A 19,814-nucleotide genomic window follows, 5' to 3' on the forward strand; every position below is an offset into this window, starting at 1 on the left:
TTATGTACATTTTGAGGTGTAGTTTTAGTTTTAGTAGTTGGTGATTCTGGAACTGTAAAACTACTAGAAGAAGAAAAAAGCGGAACCATTGCTGGAGCTTGAAGATCTTACCGGACAATATTTAACGTGGCACGCTGTCATAACTACAAATCGAGGGGCTGTAAAGCTCTTTGTGGGAGCAAAGTTGTCAATCCGAGGTAGATTTTTCACGCTTTTTGTAAATTAATAACTTATGTTTCCGTGATCACCCACCAGGCAGGAGGATTTTCTCTCTATGTAATGTTTATTTATCATTGTTTTATCATTGATTAGATTTCGACTAATATAGTAGTGAGTGAGTTGTTTAGGCTTGCTTTTATTAACATCCTTGCCTGGAATTAAGTTATAGAAACACTAAGCCTCATTTTGAGTAATATTAGAAAGAAAACCTTCATTCCAACTGTTTCATGATATTAACATTTATATAAGTTGTTTATAAATGCACGTATGTTACATTAATGGGGCCTAATTAATGTAACGTTTTCATTCATTACTCCCAGTTAGGCTTACAAAATGGAGGAGGAGGATGATTGTCCAGAGTTGGTGCCCATTGACAGCCAGCCTGGTCCCCCAGCTCGGCAGATCCCCGTCACCATCATCACCGGCTACCTGGGTGAGATGTGGACTAAATAAGAAGATTAAAAGCTCAGACAAAGCTGCAGGACTGTTAACTCAGACCGTTTAATATCATGTAGCACCTCGGAAAAGTACTCATACCCCTTGAACTTTTTTATATTTTATCATTTTATTTTATGAGATGGGCCAATAAAAAGTAATTCGTGGTTGTCCTTTTTTTTTTTTTTTTTTACTATATAAAAAAAAATCTATATTCAGTCTTTGTGAAAGTTCTTTTCAAGTCTTGCCACAGATTAGGTCTGGACTATGACTGGGACAACCTAACACATGAGCATTATTTGATTTAAACAATTCCATCGTCACACTGCCCTTATATTTAGTGTTATCCTGCTGGAAAGTGAACCTCCTCCCCAATCTCAAGTGTTTAGCAGATTCTAAACACAGACTCTGGCTCTGAAATAATAAGTATGACTGATGGGACTTGCATATGTACCATTGTGTGTGCACAAAACCTTAACATAAAATCAATTTTTTTACAGGTGCCGGGAAAACCACACTGCTGAATTATATCTTGACGGAACAACACAATAAGCGGATTGCTGTCATTCTCAATGAGTTTGGAGAAGGTAATGGAGAAAAAGTGATGTAAAACCTAACTGAAGACATATGCAGCCTGTTTAGTAGGAGGTTGAGTCACATCTTGCATTTGTGCTATGAACAGCTAAGGTGCAAAGAAAAAAGTACATTACTTCATTGGACTAATATAAACTAAAAAGGGATTTGTGTGTTAGGTTAGAGCAAACACAGGTGAATAAAATAGGGAAACGTCTATGATTTATACATGAATACTTATCTACAGGAAAATGCAACAGTGATTAGGAGCAGAAAGCTCACTTGTGATTCTTAATGAAGACTGAGTGATATGTTGTTTTTTCTCTTTTTTAAAACCTACAAAATGGTGGTTCTTTGAGAATTACAACACATTTTTAGCAGGTTTTTATTAAAACTTATTTTAGTTTTTGAAAGGTTATTAAACCTAATGAACTTTATGTATCTGAAGTACAGGCAAAAATGTCTATATGTATTATAAAGTTTACAGACCCCTGCTCTAGACAATATGAGATTTGAGTCTATGTGATTATGGAATACACAGATAAGGAAAACCCCGCCTTATTAAATGGTTTTCACTGAAATGCCCTGGATGTTTAAAAGCTGATGAAATATTTAGAAATTTCATTTAAGCCTTTACAGTACCTCTGTTCCCCCCCTGTACCTCCTTCCCCTTCCTGCAGGGAGCGCGCTTGAGAAGTCGCTGGCAGTGAGTCAGGCAGGGGAGCTGTATGAGGAGTGGCTGGAGCTGAGAAATGGCTGCCTTTGCTGCTCTGTCAAGTATGCGTTGGAAATGCACTGATAAAAATATTGACTTTTTTGTCACAAATATATTTTAACTAAAGAAAATCACATGGAAGAATAAAAATATTTATACTCTTGTTTATTAACATTAAAACATATTTTAGTTTGGTATCTCTTGTGTATGTATATCATGTGTTTTAAAAAGTGATAATACTTTGAAAGAAAAAGATGTTTACCTCTAGAATTTGTTGAATAGTTTCTCTTAGCACGTGCAGCAACAACCAACTACTTCATTCAGCTTCCTCAGATCTAGGTGCTCTTTTGTAAAAAAGATCTTGTGCAGCTCTTTACAGAAAACGAAAAATGCTTCTGCTAACTCTCCCTCTTAATTAGCAAACGTAGTCGAAAAATTCAGTGTCACTGCAGAGTCTGTAATTTTTTTAAAAGCAAAAAAAAGGTAATATAATAATACAATTTCAATTACCCTTTCAAGTTGATCTTTAGTTTATTTTTGGTTGTCCATGTTTTATTTCAACTGCCCAGTAGTTAACTGGGCAGTTGAAATAACTGCCCAGTTAATTACTGGAAATTTGAACTGGAAACATTTTGCAGATTCTTCATCCTCCTACTCCCCAAAATTAAATTAAAATAGTAAATTCAGACCCAAAGTAGCCTACTGATCTGAATATCGGTGTATAAATGTGTGCTTGTTTGTGAGTGCAATTGCTCTGGTGGTCATTAGACTGGAAATGTGACGTATGAAATCAGGCCAGTAACTATTTTCATGTACTTACCTTAGCTCATGAGTTTAAGGAAAATAATGTAGACATCATAGTTCTGCCTCATGGAATTAGAATATTCTGGACAAACAGTGTTAAATTTTGTAAAACATTTTATCTCTCTCTACTATCAGCTAATAAAGGCATTAAGCTCACTGAAACTGATTTGAAAATATCTGTAAACTGTTAATGGGATTTTGTTTTACTTAAATTTGCTTGTTCTGTTTTAAAAAGATGATTTCTTCAATATTTTTCAAATCAAGGTTTTTACCTGCGCATTGTTATTGTTTGATTCTTTTGCTATTTTTCCTTAGGGACAACGGGCTCAAAGCCATTGAAAACCTGATGGAGAAGAAAGGGAAGTTTGACTACATCCTTTTAGAAACAACAGGACTTGCTGATCCAGGTAACGCACTTGAAGCTAAATTCAGGCAAGATGTTATAAATTTGTGTTTCCTGATTGGCTGATTGTGTTATATATAAGTGATGACCCCAGGATGTCACATTGTCCATTGAGTTCTCCATCACTGAGCTCCTATTCTAGTCTTAGTTTTCACAGTTCATATGGTCTATTTAGACATCAGTCACTTAACTTTACTGCTTTAAATGGAGCAATGTACCTGTTTATTGATCTATGGAAACCAACACCAATCTGTATCTACTTGAATGGTATGTTTTCTTGTCTTTGTTCTATGTTGATGTTTATACTATCTGAAACCATAAAAATGTTTCAGATTCAGTGATTAACTCCAAAGAGGAAAGCTTAAATTAAGAAAGCATTCAATTGCATTTATTTTAAAGGGAATGTTAGGGGTGATATGGAAGATTTTTATTTTAAGCCTGAACAAAACCTTTTTTTTTTTTCACATTGTATTTTTCCTCTCCTATCAGCACTTAAAACTTTGGGTTTTCTAAAATTTTCAGTTTAATACTATTATAATAAAGATTAATTTACACATGTTACAAGATGTACAAGAGTTAAACAAAAGGGGAAAACTGTGTGTTTTCTTAATTTCAGTTAATTTTGAATCCGTCGTTTACTATGTTATTTTTTTCTTTTTGTTTGTGTGTCCAAATTGATAGTTTCTCCGCATACTTTGTAAATCTCACATCAAAAGTTGGACATTTTCTGACAAGCCGAAGATCAGAGTCATGTTGCTGTGACAGCAACACCAAGGGGAATCCTGAAAAGCATCTAATTGTCCGTTCATCTCTTTGCTGCCAATCTGGAAATGAGCGTTAGGTTATTAAAGGGGGGGCATTATGGCGTGTCGCTATGTGACAGGTGTCAGGAGGTAGTGTCACAGGCAGACACTCGCTACCCCAGCTCTCGGTCAAAACAAACAGAACAGACTCACACTGGGGCTGGCCTGACTCTTCTTCCTCGTCATTGGCTCTTTATGGCCCCCGACAGGCCTGTCATTGGCTCCGGCAGCGCTGTCAATCATAAAGACTCCAGGGAGGATTCTCCTCTGTTCTTTCAAGCAGGAGGTTGGATGACTTATATGAAACATGCCATTCAAAAACTGTATTTGCATTATGCATCCATCAAATATTTGCAATTATTACTTATCCTCAGCTGACAGTTTGACAAAAGTGCGAAATGGAAACAAACCAAATGTACCAGAATGACGTGAACAATTGATGGCTTCTGAAATTGCTTTTATCCAGTTTTCTGGGCTCTGCCTGAAAAAAAATAATAGTTTGGATATAGAAAATCCCAAAGTAGATTAATTTCTAAATAAGAGCAAGCAAACATCAAGTCATTTCTTTTCACTTTAAGTGAGAACAAAAGTAAATGTCATATTTCCTATCTTGCTCCAGTTGCATTTCTTCTTGCTGGTATTTTTTTTTTACATTTAGTTGAAGTATTGTTGTCCATCAAATGAAGCACAAGACGTCATTTTCATAAGTTATGGCAATTTATCTTCTTCTGTTATTTTAAAATCTAAAGCCTTAATGAATCAGAAAATAAAAATCTTGCTTCTGCCATAAATTTTAGGCCAATTTCTGTATTGATTAATATAAATCCTTTGGTTTCTGAGATAATGTGCACAAATAATTTTACACAATAACACTGGAATATTATATTAGCGTATATTAGCATATTAGCAAGGTTATGTATGAATTAGATCTCTGTTCTCACTCTAGTTCAGCTTTAATCTTCCCGTTTTTCCCTCCTTCTTCCCGGTCCTAATATACTGACTCCTCTTTGCAGGAGCTGTGGCCTCCATGTTTTGGGTCGATGCAGAGCTCGGCAGTGATGTCTACTTAGATGGTGAATATCTGTTTTTGTATTTTAATTCCTTGTTTTGTGAGCCCCTGTGTTTCAACCATGTTCCTGTTGATGCGGGGTGGAGATTGAGAATCCAAATCTACCTCCACCCTGCTTAACAGCTGGTAGATCTTAAATTTGAAAACCTCATGCAGAGTCATCCAAACATTGCTGCTTTACTTTACAGTTCAATATTTGTGTGAAGCTGCTAAATTTATTTGAGCCTAATGGTGTCACTTTTGATGCATGTGGTTCTTTTTTTGGTCAGTATCCACTGACTTGTTAACCATACACTGGAACCATTAGAACAAGTAAAATTGAGTTGTCATAGGTGGGCCACAGTTTTAACTCAATATTTACTACGGTACATTATATTTAGTTTGCTCTCAATTCCTACTTTTCTTGCTTATTTGCCTCGTTTCGGGATGTGTGTGTGTTTGAATGAATGAGCTCAGCTGTTCTCTCTGTCCCGGCTCATTCACCAAGTCCTCTGTTCAGACTGAACTCAAAGAATCACTGGCAAACCCCGAAATGGAGGTTTGGTTCAGAACAAAAAGTGTTCGATTCATGCTTTGATATTTTTTTGCTTGTCCTACTGCAGGGATTGTGACTGTCATTGATGCCAAATATGGGCTTCAGGTATGTGATGGAGATGTTTGTTTTAATAGTAACACAAGATAAAAACTCTTTAAGCGTTCATTTGAGAGAAGATTATTCTGCTGTAAATTCTTTAGTTTAGTAGTTTTTCTGATTTTCACAATAAAACAAGAAAAAATAGCAATTTTGCCAGTTTAATCAGGCAACCTGAAAAGATTTGTTATATTTACCGGAGTGCTGTGGCAGAAGGAGCTGAGATTTTATTTTATTTGTATATATATATATTTTTTTTTTTACATCCGCAGCGGTCTGCTTAACCTCTGAGATTCTTGCATTCCCCTCCTTTCAGTGAACAAACACATCCTGCCTCTTTTGTGCTACTTAAAAGGAACAAGACAAGTGACACCCAGATAATGGGCTCTAATTTAGAGGTGTCATGCTCAGTGAAGTGACACATTTCATGGCATTTTGTGAAGCAAGATGAAGGGAATCCTGACAGATAGAAGGGAATCAAACTCATGTTGGCAGAGTAATAGATATCAGAGGAATGACCATTGCTACGGGGCTGTCATGTCCTCTTACCTACCTCCCATTGCATTTATTTTTTGATATTGATCTAAAAATACCGCCCTTCCCCCCCACACCTCCCTGAAATGTACCTATCTATCTAACATATTGTGTTTCTCTTGTGATGGTATGGGTTCGATAAAACAGGACTCACCTTTCTATTGAAGTTCCACTTCAAGTTCTGGATAAAAACTCCAATGGTTCAAAAATCCCAAAAGATAATCAGTGGACCTATAAAAATGACAACTAAATATAATTTTACTGAAAATAGAAGATTTTTATATAGCGAATTGACCAAACCATCCACACAACAACAAAATAACATAAACTTATTAATTAAATTACTAAACTATGAGTTTCAAAACAAAACCTGCAAATTAATCAGGTGAGTGAGTGGACTTATTCTGGCCCACTCACTCACCAATAAGTGAGTATATCAATTATATATAATAAGTGAGATCATCACAGTGATCTTAGTGATTCCTGCAGCCCTAATGTTCTGTTATCACAGTGTCTTGCCAAATTATTAAGACTCCTCAACCCTGTAAACATTGAACTGAGCTTGAGGTATTTTGCGAAGCAGAAAGGGTTAACATTTCAACCTCTAGGTATGCTCAGCTGGTAAAGACATACTCCAATAGACTTGCATCTGTAACTCCTGCAAATGGTGGTTCTGATTACACACATTTTTATTTGCAAAAATCTTTGAATTTTTGCAAATTCAAAGATTTGCAAAGTGGAACCCTTGTGGTTCCACTTTATAATTTCACACTAGTTTGTGTTGGTCTATGACACGAAATTCCAATTCTTTTATTTGTAGGGATGTCTCCTATAATATAGTAAAGTTAATTTTGAGAATTTGTGTGTAACATCTTTATTATTTCTTCTTTTATAGCAACTAAAAGAGGAAAAAACAGAAGGACTTGTCAATGAAGCATCCAGGTCTGACTTCTGAAGTTTATGCATTTTTTCTCTTTTTTTCACTTTGCTGCTCTTGCTCACTAAATACTATCAATACAAACTATTAAAAAAGCAATAGTTATATTTCGGTCAAAGCTGAAAATCCTCAGTAGTTCAGCTTTTGAACTTTTGATGGAGTGTGTCTTTCACACACCAGTGCTCTATAATGAACAGCCCTGATCCGAGTTTGAAATTCAGCTTATTAAGTTAATTTGCAAGAAATGCCAATATAAGAAAAACTCTTTTTAGTATTATGCAAAAATAAGTTCAAGCATCTAGACATCTGTACCAGCTTTCAGATATTAGGTCAATTATTGCTAACAAGCGTAAAAAACAGTTTACAAACATGACTGGGCAAAACTTTATCCTGGTCCATTATTACCGCTAGAACAGTGTTTCTTAATTTTAAGAATAAAGGTTTGTTGATGATAAAGGAACCTTTATCTTATTCACTCTTCTTTGCTTAATATCTTCTCAGACAGGTTGCTCTTGCTGACCTCACCATTATCAATAAGACAGATCTGGTGGAGGAGGAGGAACTGAACCAAGTTCGAGACACTGTCAGGTCCACAACTTCTTACAACCAATCCTCCAACACTGACGTGGGTTTAAAAGTAAGGCTGAGCTGTCAATTCGAACGATCGTAATTTTTCTTCTCTCACCTCAGGTCTATAAATGGTCTTGTTAAGATTTTAGAGACCCAGAGATCAAGGTGAGTCCCCTTTTTTTTTTTCAAACAAATAAAGGGTAATTCTCTGAGATGAGGTTAAGTAGCTTTTTTTGTGGTCCAACTATCCTGCTGTGTTCATCATAACTCTTGCTCAGATCTTTGTATCAAAGATGAAGCAGCTCAGACAAGGAGACGTGCACATAAGCAAACACAAACTACACCGTCCTGAGTAAACATCAACCCCACGTTGGTGTCCAGTTACCCACAAGTCTTTGCCCTCTGACCCCAGGGCCTGCAGGGTGGCTCCATGTTGAATGTGCGTACACACAAATGCGTGTGTAGCAGCCCTCAGAGGTCTAACACACGGTGGTGTAAATGAAAGGTCGGGTGTGTTTGGACTCTGTGCCGCCCTCCTGCAGAACAGATGGGTGAACAGATGAAAGGCCGTTCAGCGAGGGGTTAATTGAAACAGTATTGTGGAGGCATTTATTGTTGGTTAGTTCTCGCTGTTACCTTTAAGGTTAGTTTAGGACCAAAGCTCAAATTATTCTTGTGGTTCGTTTTAAGTTTAAATGAAATGGAAGAAAACGTTATCCTCTTTGCAGAGTGGATCTCTGTGACGTTCTGGATCTGCATTCATTTGACTGTCAGGACGGAGCAAAGTAAGTTTGGTTTGCCACCTTTTTATTTTACTGTTCAGAAAAATGTGTACAATTTAGCAATTTATGCACGATTTAAGCTTTACTTCCTTTACAAACTACTGCAGTAATGTACTACCGGTAGTTATATATTTACTAAGGATGTCTAAATTGAAAAGTGTCCCTGATGATGATCTGACTCACTTAAGATTGGACATGTACTGACTTCTTTAAAATAATAGCTTTTCACATGCACTAAAATAATGCACTGCATTTAACATCTGCTTTTTCTGTGAAAAAAGATATGTGTCCATCTTCAGTAAATTTACATCTGTCTTCTACTGATGGTCATTTCATGAAGCAGAAAACATGATTTATGAAAAAGCTAGGATTCTGGGAGATTGTTCACTCTGTTTTGACACAAGCTGAAGTGAGTCTGCTCGTAAAAATTTTCAGCTCACTTTTAATTGTGTACAGAAAAAAATGGACAGGAAAAATTGTTCTGCTGCATCATTAAACTAACTTCATCAAATTTAATAAGTAGTATTTCAGCTGCTTTCTGCACAGCGTTGTCCCCAAACTGACATCTGTCAGAGGAGAGTTGGATTTAACAAATTAGTCAGTGTGAAGATATTTGATTTTCCCTTATGTATCAACACGTCAACTTTTTCTTTTATTGATACACTTAATTTGTGGGAACAAAAAGGTCTGAGAAATGCTTCACGACTAAAGAAAATGATCTATCTTGTGACTTCGGTATTTATCTTCTAAAACTATGCAACATATGAACTAATAATATGGCGTTCTTGTAAAACCTGCAGGGTAAAAATATTTGTATTCCATTGTTAGCTTTTGTTACTAGTTTGTCTGACAGCAGCCTTTGATACTGCTGCTATGTTTCTCTCTAATTAACAGACTCCCTTTTTTTTTTTCATTTTTTGACTGACCGTCCCCCCATCACACCGCAGGACGGTCATCATATTGTATACCCCAGCTGAATCTCATTCTCATGAATAGAATCGGTGTTCATCCCGTCATATGAATGAACCGGCCGCCGCGTTAAAGCTCCCTTACGTGCCCCAAGTCAGTGTTTCTTGACCAGCTGCAGAGGATTAGGGCTGTGTGTGTCCACTGGCACCCAGTGAGTCCTCCTTGTCCCAACAGATAGCTCCTTTCCCCCTGCCTTTTGAGCCTTGGCCCCTCCTCGTTTTTCAGCCCCATGCTGGCCGTTTGAAGCGGCCCCCCTCCCCACAGCTCTGCCTGTGTGGTACTAGCAGCACGGAGGGCTAAAGCAGCTGGACACAACATTTTGCCTCCTTGTGAGGTCAGAGGGAACTGGGGTAATAGTTTGTTTGGGAGCTGTGGTCAGTATCCCAAAGGATTTAATTGCCATTTCTAAAGCGTTCGCAACTCCATTTAGGGATGTCATTAAGCATCGACACAAGTAGAGATTAAAGACGGAAGAAAAAGTTCTTTTGTAGGTGGGAAATTCAAATGTTTCCATACTCCCACACCTTTTATTTTTAATTATTATAGAATTTAATTTTTAAAAAAGTAATGTATTATATGTTATTTTTTTTAACTAAGCAAGCATCTTTAATGTTAAAGGTAGTTAATGAAACATGAGTTGCAGTGTAAAACTCAAACTATCAGAAACAATCCTTGGTTTATCTGCTCGTTAATAAGTCTACCATAGCCTAACAACTTCAAAATGTTTCTTCAAGTTGTCAGGTGTTTAAAAATAGCGTTGGATGAAATTGTTGGATGACATTTTGAAACAAGTCTATTGTCTATTTGTTTCTCTGATCTGAAAGACTCACTGAGAAGCTCCAGCTTGTGAAACCGACCAGACCACATCTGGACAAGGTTTGTTTACACCGATCTGAGTTTGCTTTGTGCATTTCTGACGGTGTTACCATATTTTTAGTTTGTTAATTTATTTCAGCACATCGTTTCCTGCAGGATAAAGGGGAATGCGCTCTCAGAGCCCTGCATTACCCCGGGGCTTCAACACTTCAGTGAAAACTCCTGCCCTGCTGTACTTTTTGTGTTGCAATCAACTTGATGCGTTTGATGTTTTTGTGTTAGATTACAAATGGAGTCAATCTGAGCTAAAAACAACCTAAACACTGTAGGACCTTTGCTCTAGACTAGCAAGAACTCCCCGGCCACATTAAACTTTTTTAGATATTTGTAACTTTGAAACCACAAATTTCAATCTCTGCAGCAAGATATTGCATTATTTTTTCCCAGTGGGGATGGTTTATTTTACATAAAACAGAATAGAAATTTATGTATTGTGCCACAATGGGGAAATTCTACTTCAGCAAAGTGATAAGTGATCAAAGTAAGTAGGTTCACACAAAGATAGAATATAAAATTTGTAACAACAAAATAAAGGATGAAATGCTGCACAATGAGGTCAAAATTTCAACACAAATATTATATAGTTATTAAAGAATAGCGTAGTCCAAATGTGCAACTGGGTAGGTACATTTCTTAAAAATAGTTGAGAATGTGCATGTATTTTTGAGTTTTAAAAAACAAAAGAACTTTTACATAAAGTGACTGTGCAACAGCAGAGATATGTGAACGCCAACGGAAATGCCTGTACTGTAATACATAGGGGTATTGAAATTTCTAAAGCATTCGCAACTCCATTTGGGGAAGTCATTAAGCATCGACACAAGTAGAGATTAAAGACGGAAGAAAAAGTTCTCCCGTAGGTGGGAATTTCAGATGTTTCCATACTCCCACATATCTCACTATGCAACAGCAGAGATATGTGGACGCCAACGGAAATGTCAAATACCTGTACTGTAATACATAGAGAAATAATAATAATAGAGAAAATATGGACATGTTGATATATTATATATAATCCCAATAAAATACATAGATTTCTTTTCTTGTATTTTTGGAAAGTATGCGGAAAGTTCAGACGGAACTAAATACTTTTGTAAGGCCCTCAAAATGTTATCAGCCATCATTTTTCTGGACCTCTTTAATATTTTTTCACATAGCACCACGAGAAATGATGCTCTGCTGCAGTTAGTTGTGCTTTATACACATGAACTTTTATCACAGGATGAGGATAGACCGGGGTTATTCGGGTGGGTAAATAACACCATTGTTTGTGTGTTTTCTCTCAAGTTCCTTTTCCCGCATGAAGCTCCACTGTCCCTCAGACCCCCCTGACACACGACCACACCTCCACCACCACTGCCTCCATCACACCCCTCTTTTCATGTAAATGAGAATGCCGCTTTTTCTGTTGTTATACCAAATGACAAGGAAGTGTGTAACCTCAGCACTAAAACCCAAACCTCCCCCGAATATCTGCAAGGTGTCCTTTTTAATGTTGTGAGGAAGCATCAAAGAGGGAGGGGCGAGCGTGTGTGTGAGAAAGATGCAAAGAGCGAGACACCGTCGCTCCATTTCGGGTGCCAAATGGGGCTGTGGGTTTTGACACGCTCACTGACAAAGTCCTCAGCCGGGGCGTAAAAAGTGCATCTTTTGTTCAGAGCTCACCATTAGTCTCATTAAACTGAGAACATCTTTGTAAATAAATGTTTAGCTCCTAAAAATAAGAATCCTAAGTTATTAAAGCAGCAGTGCTATTCAACAAATTCTGTATCAAATACAAATAGAGCTTTGCATTTCATATGGAAGTATACAGTTTTATTGTCATGGTTACTATTTATGTTTTTAAAAACAACATAAATCTACCTTTCATCCACTCCATGGCATTTTGCAGGATTTCTCTACCAAGTAAATTTAATATCTTGTGGGTATAATTACTGTGATGTAACGTATTTACATATATACTGTATATATATATGCATGTATATATATATTTTTTTTTATTTTATCACCTCCAGAGTATTTTAACTGCGACGTTTGAGGTGACGGGAGACCTCTGTGAAGATGCCCTAAATACCTTCATCCAAGTAAAGAGACAATCTATTATTCTTGTCCCTGTTGCCACTGCTAATTAGTTTTGGTACCATTACACTCTTTGAAACGTAAACACTCATTTTCCACTGTGACAGGATCTGCTTTGGGAAAAGAAGTTTTGTAACAAAGCAGGGGAACCCATGAGTGTCATCCGGTTGAAGGTTCGGCAGAACACAATAGTTCCCCGGTGGTTTTATTATCTATTAACCAGTTAGACTATTCATTTGAGGCAGCTTAATGTTTTACTTGTGACTTGTGTGTTTTCAGGGTATAGTATCATTTGCAGGCAAAGCGCACCAAGTAATGCTGCAGGGGGTCCATGAGCTATATGAGTTAAATGAGACTCCACAACTTTGGGAGGAAAACCCACACACAAACAGGCTGGTCTTTATAGGTAGGTAAGCTCACATACACACATGTACACACACATCTTGATGCCTTTTTAGACATTGTTGTCAAAAAAATTTATTAAAGTCATTAATGAACTTAAAGTTGTTTTTGGGGGGTTTCAGTGAATTTATGACATGATGTTTTTGATTTTATTTCACAATAATACATTTTAGTCATTTTTCTATAGTCTTTGGCTTCCTAAAACATATCCCACAAAATCATCCTAGATGATAATTTTATTATTAGCGTTACTTTTTACACTGATTAGTGTCATTAAAGTTGATTGTAGAATGAAGGTTGGATTTGCAGGTACATTCCCTTGCAAAAGTACACAGACCCATTTGAATGTTTTCTCATTTTATCAAGTTACAACTACAAAAAATAAAATTTTTATTATTGCATGAACAATATTAGCCACAGAAGCAGATAAGAGGTCTATGTTGACTCTGGAGGAGCGTTGGATCTCAGGTGGGAGAATCTGTCAGTGGGATGGATAACTGTTTGCTTAAAACCAAATTAAAATTTATTTTGTCATTCCAGATAAAGAGTGTGCAACACTGTAGCAAGAATAATATTCTCAAAATTGTAGAAACATTGCTACTTAAATGTTAAATTAAATGTGGCCTTCATAGAAGAGTGCTGCACATCACCCTGCACAGATTATCACCATAATGAAACATGGCAGTAGCAGCGTCATATTAAATACCGGTAAATCCTCTATGAAAACCTGAACTAAAGACTTGAGTCAGGTGCAGAGGTTCACTCTCCAGCAGGACAACAGCACTAATCCAAAGCTTCAAACACTTTTTTTCTTCCATTTGACAGTTATTCTCTACTTTTTGTCAAACTATCACAAAATTTCCCAAAATACATTGAAGTACTTTAATGTAGCAGAAATGAGAAAAGGTTTGAGGTGTGTGTTCAGTATTTTTCAACATGATTGTGTTTTTCTTCTGCTGTCTTAAATTAATTGTTTGCCTTTACTTTAAATTGCAGGAAAGAACCTGGACAAGAACATCCTGCAGGAGATTTTTATTTCTACTGTTGTGATGGATGGAGTTAAAAAATAGTTTTTTAAGCTCCTTTGGGAAAATCTCTGTAGTTGATTGTGTAGTAAAAAGGTGATGTGTAGTAAAAAAAAAAAAAAAAAAAAAGGTGATGGCAGATTTCATAGAACTGATTATGCTTCTCAGACTCTATTTTCTTCTATGGATGACTGAATGGAAGAATAGTAAGTAAAAATGACTGCAACTACTTTAACTTGTGATATTTAATCACAACCTCTACTAAAGAAAAAGCTAGAGTAGGAAATAGTGAAAAACTAAAGTGAAAAAAAATGTCTAACTCCTAAAGGATTAAAGAGAGTGATTAACATATTGCACTTTTTAAATGAGCTTGCCACTACAGTATTTACATTTCTGATACTCAATTGGACTTTTATCAGTTCTGTATTTTTGAATTAATTTAAATAAAATTTTCTTCTAAATTAGGGTGTTCTGTCTCTTTTTTTTTTGTTCCATCCTCATCACATGATAATAATGAACATGTTTTGTTCTGAAAGAAAGTTGCTCTAAAGGTGACAAAAGAAGGAGTTTCAGCTTTCACTTAAAATACCATCAGAAGACCAGAGAGATCTCCAGGACTTGTACGGTAAAAGCAAATCAGATGATTTCTTTGAACTAAATGGCAGGTTTTCTGTTTTATTAATAAAATAACTGTTGAGCATTCCAGCATCGATCAAGTTTAGGACTCTGGTGTGTTAAGGACTACAGGCATTTGCAGGTTTTAGTTAAATCACATACATGCATACTGGTTGCATGTTTGTGATTGCGAATAATTTCCCCCTTGCTCTTCATGGGAGCGTTGGTTTGAGAGGTCATGTGAGAAGCAGCCCTGTCACGCACAGAATAACAACAGGCCCAGTAGGAAATAGGTGGAGCCCTTCCACGTTGGTTATTTGCAATGTAGATACTATAACAGCGTGTTTTTTATTTGTTTGTTTGTTTGTGTTTTGGGGGGTTCTTCGTTTTTTCGTGTCGGTGGCGCTGTTGGAGCTCCTTGCTTTGTCGCTGCCTTTTCAGCTCCGTGTTCCGAACCCGAGCCGTGTCACCGCGGAGCGCATCACGCAGCTGAACCGCTTCCTTGTTAATTCTCATGCTGATGGCCTCATTAAGAGCAAATACAGCCTGTTCTCTCCGCTGGCTGCAGGAAGCCCCGTCCCACGACCTTTTTCACGGTCACACCCCCCGCGGGGCATCCAGAGGTGGAAAACTGAGTCCTACAGAAGGTTTCTTATCACGAGTTAGGTGTGAGTTTGTAAATCCACCTGGAACACCTCACGCTTGAATATGGTGTTTTATTTATTTATTTATTATTATTTTAAAGAGGCAAAGCAGAGAAACTGGTTTCACGAATCCTCTTTGCAGATATGTCTTTGATCTTAGCCTATAAAATGTAGGACAATAAAAAATGTCTTGTGTGATAATTGAATATCACGACATACATTATTCTTTATAATGGCCAAAATGTCAAGATGTTATTTACTGGGGCCTACAGTGTGTTGCAGCATTCAATGGCAACTCCAAAGTGCAACAACATGTCACCATCGAATCACTAACACCCAGCGCTTCCATCATGCTCACATCCCCCACCTCACTAATGTGGTAATTTGTAATGAAAATTTGTTACAGATAACGAAGGGGGGAAATTATTTTATTTGGGAAAACTTAAATTGAACTTGGTTAATTTAAGACCCTACAACAGTCAATTTGTGTCATAAAATATTGTATGTTTACTTAATTCCTGAGTAGATAAACATTTTTTTTAAAAATCACAACAAAGTTATGTTTGCATCTTAATTAAATAAAAAGAAATGTTGTGACCCGGGGGTAATTTCAACTTGATGATTTTTCCCTTAACGGCAAAATTCTGTTCTTCTCAGCCTTCAGCATTGTTAGGCGCCCCCACATTGCTACCCTTCCCAACACTTCTGGATGCGCCTCTGTTAGTAATTACTTTCTTTCTTCGACTTGTTCCAACTATCTCCCCACTAACAGGTATCCTAAAGAATGCCTCACTCGGCCATTCTTGGGGTGAAAGGACCTTTCGCACCAACCAGGCATTCTCCTCCGCCCTATCTTGCTGTGGCCCCCTGCAGCGAGGGGGCTCTGATAGGTCCGAAGGATTAATGGGACTGGCCTGCAGGGCAGAAGCATCCCTGTCTATAAAACCACTTCGCTCACTACCGCAAACCGCCTTGTGTTTAGACAGGCAGACCACAAACGCGCTTTTACGCACGACGCACCGTTACGCTTGTTTTGGCATACAAAGTTTAGGCGCGACTATGATTCTGTCCGGTGAATCTGAGGCGCCTCACCAAACTAGACTGTCTGTGGAAGAGCACGAAATTGATATAGTGGGCGGTGAAGAGCCTGTCCACCCGCTGGTGTTCCGGACCGAGTGCTCCACGGACGCTGGATTTTCAACAGAATCTGGTGCTGAGTTTGACTCCTCAGAGCCCGATTCCTCTGGGGAAAGCGAGAGCAGCTTCAGCACCGACGCCCCGACGCCCAGGAAGGCTCAGAGTGGCTCGGTAAAGCCTCCGTACTCCTACATCGCCCTCATCACCATGGCCATCCTGCAAAGCCCACTGAAGAAGCTGACGCTGAGCAGCATCTGCGACTTCATCAGCAACAAGTTTCCCTACTACAGGGAGAAGTTCCCAGCTTGGCAGAACTCAATCAGACACAACCTCTCTCTCAATGACTGTTTCATCAAGATCCCAAGGGAGCCCGGGAACCCGGGGAAAGGTAACTACTGGTCTCTGGACCCTGCGTCTGAGGATATGTTTGACAACGGCAGCTTCCTGCGCAGGAGAAAGCGATTCAAGAGGAACCAGCCGGAATTCAGCAGAGACGGATTGTTTTACTCTAACCTGAGCAGCTACAGGTCGTACGGACAGCCGTATAGCGCACAGGGGCAGGTAAATCTCATGCCCGCTGCTCCTGCTCGGTACATACCCCTTCAGGATGGCACTATGATGCCCCCTTCTTCTTACCATCTTTTACCGCGTGCTCTAAACGCTAACGGGAAACGCAGCGGGCCTAAAGACTCCAGAGCGCAGCCGTGCGTAACAGAGCCAAAGTCTGGCGCTCAAGCAAAGTGCTCATTCAGCATCGACAGCATCATGAGCAGACCATCTCCCAGCGGCGCACAAAACCCACATCCACCTCACTCTCTTGACGGCGGCCTTGGATTTGGCCATCTGATGTCATACCCGGCATCCAGTTTGGTACCAGCGCTCCTGCAGCCTTTAAAGACTCCCCTATACTACAGGCCTGCAATGCCGAGCACTGCTCCTTTAGAGCATCTCCTACGTTCTGTCACTCAATGCTGAGGCCGCCTGAGACACTTTACAGTCTGTTGTTTTTTTTTTTGTCTGTTTCTTAAAGAAATACTTTGGTTGCATGATATTTATGTGCTTTACCTGTAGCTTTAAAGGGAGTAATGTAAATAAGAAGAGTGGTAATATATCTGTGATATTGGATGGTGATACAAAAGAGCCGTTTTATTGTTTTCCAAATAAATGTTTGAGAAGTATGTTTTGGTTTCGTGATGATTTGAAAAAAAACAAAAAACAAATATGAAATTTGGATTTTTTTTTTAAAAAAAAAACCTGTAAAAGTGTATTTATGATTAAAATGTTCTTGTTTCATAAAATATTTTTCTGAGTTGGTTTTTACTTGGTTGATGTGGAAAAAAGGGAGAAGAGTTAGAAATATATTTGTTGTGTTTACTACTTTAGAATGTAGTAGCATTGGTAGCAATGAAACACATACAGAGGCCTACTCATAAACAAAAACATACAGAGTAAAAACGACACAGTTAAATATCAAAAAATATTTCCAAACGCAAATAAGATGGAGTTTGAAATACAAAAATGAAAAAAAGAAATAACTGAAGTTGGTACTTTCATGCTTTTATGCTAAAGAAGGAACAGAAACATTAATAAACAATTTTAACTTGCATCCTGGATACACAAGTTGTTAGATTTCCGTTATGTCTTTACCAGCCTTTTCTTAAAGTTTTAGCTGCCATCCTTCTTTTTTACTTTATTTGTCAATACGACAGCGAAGTGCAAGATTTGAATAAACTCTTTTGTTTTGTTTAGGTTTCATGAAATCATTTAGCCAATCTGAAGAATGCATCTTTATTTGAACAGAAAAAAAGATGCACTTCTTCTAAGCGTCCACTAGGCAGCACTGTTTCTTAAAACAGTGCTGAAGATAGATTTGAAGATGAGCGGCGAGGTTACAAATAAAAAATAAAAATTATAAATAAAAAGGCTGTTGCATTAACTTTTACAGAAGTGAATGACATAAAATAATTAAAACAGCTATATTCCTCACTGTTAGATCCATCACGCCTTGCAGACTGTTATATTCTCCCACACATATTTTGAGGTTGAACAACTTCTTGGGTGCTCACTCTGTCTGTCTAACTTACATTTATCTACATCTGAGAGTTTATTTAAACCAAAATATCACAGTGAAAATGACTTATTTGTGTTGATGGTGGTTCTTTATTATTCTTGCTACCTGTCAGTCCTTTAAGAGATAAGTAACCCAGATGTCTTAACTGTTAAAGAAGCTATGTTTGACTATTTGTTAAAAAATTGCTGAAATATTGGCAAGGTATACTCATCTATTATTAGCTGTAAAACTGCAAAATTTCTGCAAAGAAATATTCACTCAAATCTAAGTAACAAGTATTCACATTTTTATAGGCATAAGTGGTTCTTGGATGAATGCTGTCCCGGGGAAGTCCCTTCCTCTACATTCAAACACTACACACAACCAGCTACACTGATCTCACCACCAAAGGAGCTCTACCCAACAATAATAAATGAAACTATGTTTCAAACATCTGCAAACAGTGAAGAATAGATCAATCCAAATGCCAAAAGAGCTCTTAAAATGCTAGTTTTTTAACAATAGAATACAGGGCTAATAAATATTAAATAGTGCTTTGAAGACTGTTTGAGATGACCAGGTATGACCAGTATACATTTTTAAAATGAGTGCAGTTTCTCTCCATACAGAAGGAAGCCTTTAACATAGGCTGAAATCTCAAGCTGGAAATTAGATGCCAACTTCAGGGCCGTTGGTCACCTGAGGTGAATAGCAATATTATTCTATAGGTGCCATTTGCAATGATTGGACCTGCAAATAAGCTCTAGAAGACTCATTTTGGTGCAAAAAACTTGATGATTTTTAATCAGTAGATTTCTTGTTGGGTCGTGTTCGGGACCCTGCACCAGGCGAGGTGGTGGACTGGGTGGCTGAGCATAAGACCAGGTTAACTATGGCTTTTCATCATGCTCAGGATCACTTGCTGGCAGCTGCAGGGCGTAGAAAAGAGCATCATGATCAGGGCATACGGGAGGCTCCATTGCAGGAGGGACAGTTGGTTTATCTGCGCGATCATAGTGCTAGGGGTCGCCATAAAATCCAGGACCTCTTCAGCCCAGTTATCCATCAGGTGGTGAGAGCTCCGACGGCTGGAGGGCCGGTTTATACTGTGGCTCCTGTAAGTGATTTGCAGAGAACTCGGAATGTGCATCGTGACATGCTTAAGGCTCGGGTTGGGCCAGAGCCCATACCAGTACCCCTGCAGTTAAAACCTACCTTGCCTTCAAAGGGGTTGGATGACTCTCTGGAGGATGACTTGTGCTTATGGGTTCCTGATACTTCAGTACCATCCACCTCTGCAGCTCCAAGGTTACCCCTACAGGCCACTTCAGGAAATAGTCACCCTGCTCGAACTTCTGAGACAGTTCCCCTACCCTTGCGTCGCACTGTCCGTTCAAGGGCTGGCCAGCATTCGAATGTCCATCACCTTCCGCGACCTGTGGGTCAGGCCGCAAGGTCTAGTCAGCCAGTCTCCCACGCACAGTTTGCCATTTTTCGTCCTTGGTGCTGAAGTGTACAGGCTCATCGTCGGGGCGACGATGC

General features: G+C 38.3%; 2 protein-coding genes across 5 annotated transcripts; both read left to right on the forward strand.

Annotated features, from left to right (window-relative positions):
* The first annotated feature begins 72 nt into the window (after nt 1–72).
* On the forward strand, nt 73–14,122 carry cbwd (COBW domain containing). Of its 4 annotated transcripts, XM_032579387.1 has the most exons (17): nt 73–197; nt 540–652; nt 1,155–1,241; nt 1,908–2,004; nt 3,062–3,153; nt 4,966–5,025; nt 5,624–5,661; nt 7,082–7,128; nt 7,625–7,711; nt 7,814–7,858; nt 8,422–8,478; nt 10,269–10,320; nt 12,336–12,404; nt 12,507–12,572; nt 12,679–12,805; nt 13,798–13,922; nt 13,957–14,122. In XM_032579387.1, the coding sequence occupies exons 2-16, from the start codon at nt 553–555 to the stop codon at nt 13,869–13,871; spliced, it is 1,098 nt and encodes a 365-aa protein (XP_032435278.1). In that variant the 5' UTR covers nt 73–197; nt 540–552; the 3' UTR covers nt 13,872–13,922; nt 13,957–14,122. The 4 variants fall into 4 exon arrangements, with proteins under 4 accessions (XP_032435278.1, XP_032435281.1, XP_032435280.1 ...); XM_032579390.1 differs by lacking the exons at nt 12,507–12,572; nt 12,679–12,805; nt 13,798–13,922; nt 13,957–14,122 and adding an exon at nt 11,608–11,703; XM_032579389.1 differs by lacking the exons at nt 12,336–12,404; nt 12,507–12,572; nt 12,679–12,805; nt 13,798–13,922; nt 13,957–14,122 and adding an exon at nt 11,608–12,024.
* Nucleotides 14,123–15,603: 1,481 nt separating this feature from the next.
* On the forward strand, nt 15,604–17,424 carry foxd5 (forkhead box D5). Its single transcript, XM_032579385.1, has one exon. The coding sequence runs from the start codon at nt 15,704–15,706 to the stop codon at nt 17,195–17,197; it is 1,494 nt and encodes a 497-aa protein (XP_032435276.1). The 5' UTR covers nt 15,604–15,703; the 3' UTR covers nt 17,198–17,424.
* Nucleotides 17,425–19,814: the final 2,390 nt, after the last annotated feature.

Source organism: Xiphophorus hellerii, chromosome 12 (genome assembly GCF_003331165.1).
Source record: "Xiphophorus hellerii strain 12219 chromosome 12, Xiphophorus_hellerii-4.1, whole genome shotgun sequence".
NCBI lineage: Eukaryota > Metazoa > Chordata > Actinopteri > Cyprinodontiformes > Poeciliidae > Xiphophorus > Xiphophorus hellerii.